Here is a 9,453-nt window from a genome sequence, read left to right as displayed (position 1 = left end):
CGGGGCGGGGTGGCCGCGCCTCCGCTCCGCGCCCACAGCCACGCCCCCGGCGGGGACGGGCGCGGCGGGAGCGCGGCCGGACGGAGCGGGTGCCGCTGCCGGCGCTGCCTCGATCCCGGCGGGAAAGAGGAGAGGAGGGGAGGAGGAAGAAGGCGGGGGTCTTCCCGCTAAGCCGGGCAGGATGGACAAGTACGACGATCTGGGCCTGGAAGCCAGCAAGTTCATCGAGGACCTCAACATGTACGAGGCCTCCAAGGACGGTCTCTTTCGGGTGGACAAAGCTGCCGGCAACAACCCCGAGTTCGAGGAGACCAGGCGGGTGTTCGCCACCAAGATGGCCAAGATCCACCTCCAGCAGCAGCAGCAGCAGCAGCAGGAGGAGATGCTGATGGCCGCGATGAACGGAGGGGCTGCCGCCTTCCACCCCCCCCCGTCCCAGCCCGCCGGTGGCGCGGGGTTCCAAGCCGCCCCCCGCCGCCGAGGGGCCGCGAGCGAGGCTCTGCGAGGGAGGGGAACGGGGCTTCGGAGACAGCGGCGCACGTGCCGAGGCCCCAGGGAGCCAGGCCGGGCGCCGGGGCTGGGAAGCGGAGCCCGACAGGATCCCCAGAGTGGGGGGCTCACAGCCCGGCCCGGGGCGCGGGGAGCAACAGGCTGGGAGCCCCGGCGAGCCCCAGCCCTGCCGCGGCGGGCAGGAGAACGGCGGCGAGGGGAGGCGAGGTGTCGGGGGCCGTGACCCGATGCCAGCCGGACAGAGGTCCTCCTCCTTCTCAAACGCCGGGACCCCACCGGCACCCTCGGTGGGGCCAGAGGAGCCCGCGCCACAGCAGAGGTCCTCATCCTTCTCGGCACCCCCAGCGCAGCCCACACGAGGGTTTTCGGGCTCCGCTGAGCCCTGCGGTCCCAAAGCCGGAGGAGAAGGCAGCCAGCTGTGGTACCAGGGTGTCTCGCTGTCCTTCCCACCAGGCTCCGCACCCGCTGCTCCCAATGTGGAATACCAGCACGCCGCTGCCTACCCCAGCCCAGGCGGTCACTTCGTGGCCCACGGTCAGAACCACAGGCCCGCCAGCAGCAGTGGGAATGCTGAGCCGGGCTCCTCGCGCCTGGCCTCACGAGGGGTGGTGGCTCCCAACGCGCCGCAGATGCTTTTCCCGGAGGGCGTGAGCGGGCCACGGTCAGACTCTGGGCACCTGGATGTCTCCAGCACAGCAAAGGTGAAGCTACCCTGCCAGACCCTCCTTCCGCAGCCGGAGCAAGGGCCGTCGGCGGCCGAGCTGAAGCTGGAGGCACTGACCCAGCGCCTGGAGCAGGAGATGGATGCTCGGCCAAAGGCCGATTACTTTGGTAAGGAAGCAGTCCTCCCGTCGGCACGAGGAGGGCTCACTGCAGTGTCACGGCGGGGTTCAGACCTGCAGGATTGCATTTGCCTGTACAGCTGCTTGGTTGTGCTCCGTCAGTTGCCCAGAGCAGGTTTTTTTAATTTAACTTTTACTTATCACAGGGATTGGAAGCTCTTCCTCCTGCTACACATTTTTCTTTAATCCTACATCTCTAATTTTAAAGCAAAGGTAGTTTAGCAGCTTTGGGGAGGGCAGTGCTGGGAAGAAGCTGGAACAGCATATTTTGAAGTGCCCTTCATTGCCAGCAGGGAGGCACTTAACTTTTCTTGACAGTACTCCTGGGTCTCTGTGTCTTACAAGGATGCATCTCGACCACGTGTGGGTGGGAAGGCAGCCATCCAGCCTGCAGAGGAGTTGTGCCTGCATAGGCTGCAGTCATGGAGAAGGGCATGGAGCTCAGGAAAGAGAGAAGTAGCTTGGGGATGGGGAGGGCAGTGGTTTCCCAAAGTTGCCAGTATTTCCCTCTGCCCCCAGGTGCTGGTTCCCATCAGCAGTGAAAGGATTGGTGCATCCTGAAGATGGCAGAAAAGCAGGCAGTACGTACATTCTTGCCTAAATCTTGGGTCTGTGAGGAGTCCATACCACCACCAGAAGTTATCGCTGGCACTTGGCAGTGAAAAGGAACCACTTATATGCGAAGATCTCCCAATGAGAATATTTAAATGTCCTGGATTAAATTGATTTGCTACCCCAGGATGGCGGGAGGTCAGGGGCAAATTGAGTGTTTCCTTTCCCTGCTGTGCCACTTCACAATTTAACAGCAGATAAGATAGTTCAGCTTTTGGGAGAGGGAAACCCCGAGTTGCTGGGAAGGCTGGAAACTCCATGGTTAACTTAAGAAACGATGAGAGCAGGCCAGGTGTATGGATTTTCCTCATGATTTTAGACTCGCAGTCACAGAAGTAGAGCAGGGACAGATTAAACTCTTCAGCCTGGTGCTGAGGAAGGGTTTGCATCTCAGCCTGCACAGGTGCTGTTGCACAGGGTCCTGTCTGGTGGGGTTGGTGGGTGGCTCAGTGGTGGTCTGAGCCACGCAAGAGCTTCACACCGAGCTTTGGGGATGTAGCTGGAGGGACCACCGAGCACTCAGCTGCAGATTGCATAACAAAATGTGTTTCTTGGCAGCAGGCGGGGGGACTTGCCCGCAAAGGACTGCGCTGGGGTTGTTTATCTTGGTATCCGAGACTGGATTAAGCCCTGTGGCAGGGCAGGGGCATTTTTTATCCTGTCGCAGGAAAGTGATGTGTTGAGCTGCTCTACTCACGGTGTTTTGGCCCAAAACCAAGTTTTGGCACTTTCTGTCCTGTGCAGGAAGCGCGCGGTTTGAACGAGCTCAGGGAGCCTCGTCGGGGGGCGGGGGGCTGGATGCCATGGCAAGGAGCTGATAATGGAGATGGGGCTGGGGCAGCAGACTCGTGGGAGGCGGTGCTGAAAAATGGGAATGTTTTTCTGGAGGTGACATTCAGCTCCACTGGAGAGGTGTCAGGGGTCTCTCCAACAGACCCTGTCGTGTCTTCTTCTCACAGTGCATGTAAGCCGGCTAGGTCGTACCTCATCCAAAGTGTGCCTGGGGACGGGCTGAGGAGGCGGAGGAGCACAGCTGATGGTTAGATTACTTCTACATTTTTGTCTCAAAATACGGATGCTAGGCAGGAGGAGGCTTTTGTCCTGTGGGAGATTCATAGTGAAGCAGGAGTATTTCTGGCAGCACGGAGAGCCCGGCTGGTCAGGTGGCTGAGTTAGCAGTGAGCCCCAGGGAGGGAGGAGACACGGAGGCTGCCTGATCCCCAGTGAGGTGTTTTGACATCCTCCTGGCCGGAGATTTTGCACCAGGGTGTAATGTCTGAGAAATTTGGGAAGGAGGAGAGGGAGAGGAAAAAAAGAAATTACGCAGTCATGGCAGAGGAAAAAGTTTTGTGGATCCTCAGCTTGGCAGGGGAAGGTTCAGCAGATCTGCCCTGCTGAGGACCAAGGAACAGGAAGGAGCAAGTATTGAAGTATTTTAATTCTGGGCCTCCTCCTCTCCCCCTCTTTCTCACTTTTATTTTCATTTTTTGCACAGTTACCTTATGTCCTTTGAAGGAATAAAGAGCATGGCTGGTCTTCTCAATTATTTTTTGCTATGCCCTACCCTCAAGCTACCAAACTTTAGGATGTAAAAGGAACACTTTTATGCAATAGTGATAAAAAGGATCAATAGTTTGTTTTGCTGCAGACTTTTCCCCCAGTGGAGGGAAGTCTATTGCAGCAGCTTTGAAGTTCATCAGAGCCAGGAAATGAAACCAGGACTAACGTAAAAGTGACCAATGTAAAAAAATGTTTTCAGTTCTCCTAATTTTGTGTGCTGCTTTTGTAATAAGGGGATATTTTTGAAGATGGATCTGTTTGTCAAGTTAACATATTGTCCTTCAGTCTGTCTCAGTCAGGACCAGATGTTTATAATGAACAATTAATTCTGATCACAGTAAAGGAACTGCTTTCTCCTTCACTACGTGAAAACGTGCGCTTGTAAATGAAAGCCTAGGAAAGGATAAGCCAGGGACTAGGCAAAATACAGGTAGGATGCTGTGCTGAGGAATAGCAGTCTTATCTATCAGCACCAACTTGCTGTGCAAAATGGTTTTGTCTACTCCAAGTAGGTGTAATAAGTGAAAGGAAAGAAGCAAACAAAGCCAAGAATTCTCTCTGGTTTTTTTTCCTTTTTTTTTTTCTTAAATAGTAGCCTACATGTTAGCTGCATGGGCTGCACATGTCTCTGGAGGAATTTCTGTTCTCCAAGAGGGCTTTTGAAGTGCTGACTTGATTTATGTGGGCTCTCAAGGAGGACATAGGGAGTCTCAGGTATCACCCAGGTCTTTTGCCTGGGGAAGGAAAAGCTGAAGTTGCTCCCTAGAGAGTCTGGTTCTCATGCAGCAGAGAAGGGACCCCATGTCCCTGGGAGGTGTCACTGGAAGCTAGCTTAGGATGTATTTAGGTTTTGGTGTATTATTTCCAGGGAACATTCAGGAATAAGGTGCCCAAATCCCACTGATTTTCCATGGTGTTCCTTTGGGTGCATCAGCCTTCATCTCCCCTTGGCAATACAGAAGATTAAATAGGAGTGATCAGGCGAGTTGCAAATCCTTTGTTAGCACCACCCAAATGTTTAGGATTAGGTGAAGCAGCACCATCCCAAGGACTGAATTTATCTGATGAGTTTTCAGGTGAGAGCCAGGCAGATTCACAACCAAACTGAGCATCTGCCTGCACTGCCTGGAAGTGACTTGGTAGAGGAGGGGCGAGGCTGAGATGTGCTGTGGTCTGCAGGGAGGTTTGACATCTGTGCATTTGCAGGCACAGATGGGTGCTTTTAGAGGTGTAACATGTAGCGTCACGTTTTTAGCAGTGCTTTTTTTCATACAGCTAGATGGAAATCTCCACCTGATGAGGATTAGCTACACCCTTACCAAGAGCTTTTTATAAAATCATTTTTATGAATAGTTTTCATGTCATAAATATTTGTTAGGTGTTGTATTCTGGCTTTCTTGTTATTTACAGCAGAGCTGATATGCTGCGGGTGTTTTAGGAGGGCCCTGGGCATCTTGTTTTGCAGTGAAAAGCTGGGATGCTTCCCAGCAGTCAGGCAGAGAATATCTCATAGCAAAGTCTGCAGATTTTTTTCCCCTTGGCAGAAGCAGAGCAGTAGCTGAACTGCTGAGCCCTGTGGAGACCTGGAATCCCAGCACCTCTGAATGGGTGTGAGCAGCTCAAAGGCCAGCTTCTTTGGAAGCATAGTGCACAGTGGAATTAGTGTTTCACTGTTGGGATATGAAACAACACGGAGTCTCCAGGCAGGTGCAAGAGGGAGCTTGTTTATTGCAAAAACCAGGCCTTTTTAAGCAGTTAGCCAGTTAGCAGTTTACATAGTTTTAAGGCATAACAAACCATACACCACCATGTGAGCATGCGACGGTCACGCAGCATGTTTTTCTACCCCTAATTCAGATGTGTCTCTTTCCCACAATCCTTTTCTACTTAGCCAAAGTAACAGGCCTGAGCCATGATTTTACAAAGGCAACAAGGCCTTCATTTTATAAGGTTTTACCTATATGCAACATTTCACCACTGCTGAAACCTCAATTCATGTAACTTTGGGGCTGTACACATCCAGGGACTTTACTGAGCCCTGCTGATGGCGGGGCACCAGGATGCTTTGTGTGCAGCAAAGGTAATCTCAGGGCTGACAAGTGGAGAATTTCTGATTAAAATGAAAGTTCCTCCAAGTCTGTTTTGTCTGTGGGTGATGATGACAGTGCCATTTCCACTGAGAATGAGCAGAGGCATCCTTTGCTACCTTCTCGTGGGAGAGTACCAAAGCTGAAAGGAGACACCTGCCTGCAGCGGAGAGGAGGGGAGGCAGGGAGAGACAGGTCCTGGTGGAACAAGGAAAGCTGGAAGGATCACGGCACTTGGTAGTGGGTGTGTACAGATTGCAAAGCTTATCTCACTGCAAGGAACCAAGCAAATAAGTACTGGCCTGAAATATGGCTCTTCAAGATTACAGCAGTATGTGCTTCTCCTGCCTTCCTCTTGGGAGCTCAGCTGAGTTTGCAAGCTAAGGAAAAGTCTACCAAAAGGAAAGAAAAAGCAAGGAGTTGAGGCAGAGGAGCAACCAGGCTTTCAGCCCAGATACAGTACGAGTGGGAACTGAAAGGAATAAGGAGCCTCATTCATGTGGCATAATCTCTGACATCACTATAAGGTACTTAAAATGTCACTGACGTGAGTTTGGTGGCATTTTTGTCCTTCACTGGCAGTGTGTACATGAAGGTCTGCAGCAAGGTTGGGGGTCAAGAACATGGCATGAAAAAGGGTACAGAAAACCTTTGTCTACCGACTCTGTGATTCTTTGGGCAGGGAGTACCTGTCCATCTTTGTACAGACAACCCAGTTACTCAGTGGTGAATGGAACCAATCTGCCAGGTTTTCCTGTCTCACCCGGGCCTCCAGATCTCCTTGAAATCACCTCTCCAGCACGAGTTATTGCTCAGCAGAGGATAAGTGGCGTAGCAAGGCATGCAATGTGTGTAATTTAGAGTCTGAGGTAGGATTTACTTGATTAAGGTGAGCCATGGGAAGGTGGGTTCATGTTCCAGAGAAATTCTAAAGTAAAACCGGGAGAACTAAGCATCTCATTGTGTATGACAGGGTGAAGGCTTTTCTCAGCAGACATTCTTTGAAACACATGTATGCAAGTGGAGGGCTTGGTTCTCCTGGGATAAAAAGGTGGGTTGGAAACACAGCAGCTGTACCTGCAGAGGGTCCTCTTGTCAGAGTATCAAGCAGAGTTCTAATGGCGAGGACACTTGTGAAGGTACACCTTCTGCCAAGAGGGATCAGGGTCTACTTCTGGATTAGCTGTGTGCATGTGTGGACACATGGGGGATGATGGGAATGATGACACCAGAGGTGCAAAGACTCCTGGGGGGTTCTTCTAAGTTCAGCTGGGGGTTCTTCAGCATAAATCCAGCCTCCTGTAAGGAGGGGGCAAAAAACAGTTACATCTGATGGAGAAGAGTCAATCAATCTCATTGTGGCAATGTGGCTTGCAGAGAGTATGTGGAAGGGTAGGACAGACTTGCTGTTTCTGGATTAGCCACATGCAGACCCACACCACCAGAATCATCCTGCTGCTGCATTCCTCTTACTTGGGACCAAATTGGCATGGCGAGAAATCTCACCACTGAAGCACTGTCACATTTGGCCATTCAAAATGAAGTGACAATATTAGTAAACCCAACCAGGAGCACGTGTTGGAAAGCTTGGCTGTGCTGTATGTTGCTGAGAAGGGAGGTGCTGCTGGAAGAACTGTGGTCTTGGTCTGTAGATCGATGTTGTCTGAAATTTGGAAATAAATCATACCAACCAGTCCCAGAAAATGCTGCTGTTCAGCATGGCTTGTGTTGAAATTTTAGTGAGTTGGATACAGTAAGTAACTAAACTCCTTCTGGTGAGTGTGAAATAGCAGCACTTGGAGGAAAAAATGTCTCCAGGGCCTTTGAGTCTGGTGGTAAATGGAAATGCACTTGTTGAATTTTGAGGGTGGGACTGACATTTCAGAATGAGTACCGGGTTCGCTTTCATTTCTAGCAGCCCTAGAAGTCTGCATCCAACCTGTTGGATCACATGAGCCAAGGCTGCTCCTGGTGACAGCCCTTCTGGTCTGCAGTGCTGAGTTGGAGTGTGGCAAGTGCTGGGAAGTGGCTTACAGGGCATGTTTTCGGTCCCAGCTCTGTTCCAAAGGTCCCTTTGTTCAGACTCTCAGCTGCAGCACGGGCGGTTGCTTGCTGCATGATGTGAAAGGGAACAGAGATTTCTTTGTTGTCCGGGGCCGGCTGCCCTGCCGGCAGAAATTGAGCAGAAATCAGCAATTTCCATCTCTTTCCCTTCCCATATCTGGCTACCATTCTGCCTGTGCGCTCGGGCATGAATTTAGTGGTGCTGTACATGTGTGGTGGTTTGGGTTTGTCATCCTGGTGGTAAAAGAGAAACCTGTCATTTCTTCTTAATAATGTTGTCTAAGGTTAAAAACCGTAATTTCAGAGAGGATATCTGCTGGGATTGGTGCTTGCATAAACACTTGTAACGAGTGGCAAAGTTACCAAGCGCAGGAGTCAGGGATCTTGCTGAACTGTGGCTGCTCAGGATCCCTCTGCTTCACACTGAGGACAGAAGTTTTTGCTAAAAGCCACTCCATGCCAAGAAAACTACCCGGAATTGCTGACTAGTGTCAGTGGCATGTGGGGCTGGAGTGATGCTGCTGACATTTTAACACCAGCAGAAAGCACAGTCAGCACTGTTTCGGGAAGTAGCCGTTGGAGCTGGCGTGGAGCAGGGCGCAGAGCCCGTTTTGCAGTGGGATGGGGTTGGAGGTGGCCCTGGCTGCTCTGGCTTCCATCAGCTGGCTCTGCACATGTGCTGCCAACCTCAGCGGCTGGCTGCCATCAGCAACAGGTTTTTCCTTGCTTTTTCCTTGCATAGCCTAAGCGAAAAGATCAGGTTCATTGTGACAGCAGGGAGTGAATGGGAAAAAAAGTGGAAAGGAAAAGCCAATAAAAATCACTTTTTTTTCCCCCCTCTTTCAGGACAGGTGTGCTGAGAGTTAGAGATGAAGGCTCACGTATGTTGGTTAAAATACTTCAGAATATTATATCTGGAAAAAGCCAAAACTTATTTAGAGAGTACTTTCACTTGCTACTGAGATTTAATAGGCTTTCAAGTAAGATTTAGCAGATACATGTAAGAACATAAACTAGATTCAGATGTGCCATAATGCCATTTTTCAATTGTCAACCTTGGCACAGGATATGTATGAATATTTATAGCATGTCTGGTTATTACATAGTTGAGTAATTTAGCACATTACAGTTTTTACAGAAAACATTGTCTTTATTTTAAAAGCCCTTTCATTCCATGACTTTATTTTCCATGTTTTAGGGGCCTAAATATTGAAAGAAGTGGGTAAAAGGGTTTTAATCAGGTGGTGAAATGGATCATGGACTGAAAGAAAGGTGGCAAGGTGGTCAGGGTGGTCGAAGAGTGGGAGGTGGAGGAAGGTTTTGGTACAGATGCAGGAGCCTTGACAGTTCATGCAGGATCAGTCCTGTTGGGGAACCCAGAGGGGCAATGCCTACGCTCTGAAGCGTGATGGGATAGACAGGACATGGTAGAGGCAATTTCTGCCCTCCATGGGGTTTGCTTTAGCGTACTTAATAGTGGCTTACACCTGCCAGCATCTTTACTGGGTGCTGTGCCTGCACTCAGCTGCTGTGCCTTCTGCCTCCTGCTTCTTCTTGCTGCTCATCCACAGTCAGGGTTCACCCGGCTGCTTTGTGGAAAGGAGGAAATCGGAGCATGCTGGTGAAGTTTTCTGGAGCAGCCGCTCATTGGCACGGAGAAGGGGAAAATGCAGAGCTTGCAGTGCAATAAATATGTCGGCTCTGTGGAAAGCCTGGTGGGTGTCGTGGAAAATTGGCAGGTTTTCTGCTCTCGAAACTTTCTGCTCGGCATTGCTGTA

General features: G+C 50.8%; 1 protein-coding gene across 1 annotated transcript in view; it reads left to right on the top strand.

Annotated features, from left to right (window-relative positions):
* The first annotated feature begins 56 nt into the window (after nt 1–56).
* LIMD1 (LIM domain containing 1) overlaps nt 57–9,453 on the top strand; it is a 33,561-nt gene continuing 24,164 nt past the window's right edge. Inside the window, 2 exon segments of the mRNA XM_042043464.1 lie at nt 57–421; nt 423–1,341. Coding sequence (XP_041899398.1) covers nt 182–421; nt 423–1,341 — 1,159 coding nt within the window. The 5' untranslated portion in view covers nt 57–181.

Source organism: Corvus kubaryi, unplaced genomic scaffold (assembly GCF_017639235.1).
Source record: "Corvus kubaryi isolate FWS band 111438036 unplaced genomic scaffold, C.kubaryi_AGA036_p1.0 37398, whole genome shotgun sequence".
Classification (NCBI taxonomy): Eukaryota; Metazoa; Chordata; class Aves; order Passeriformes; family Corvidae; genus Corvus; species Corvus kubaryi.
The sequence above is the reverse complement of the archived record's forward strand: the minus strand, read 5'-3'. Positions and strand labels throughout refer to the sequence as shown.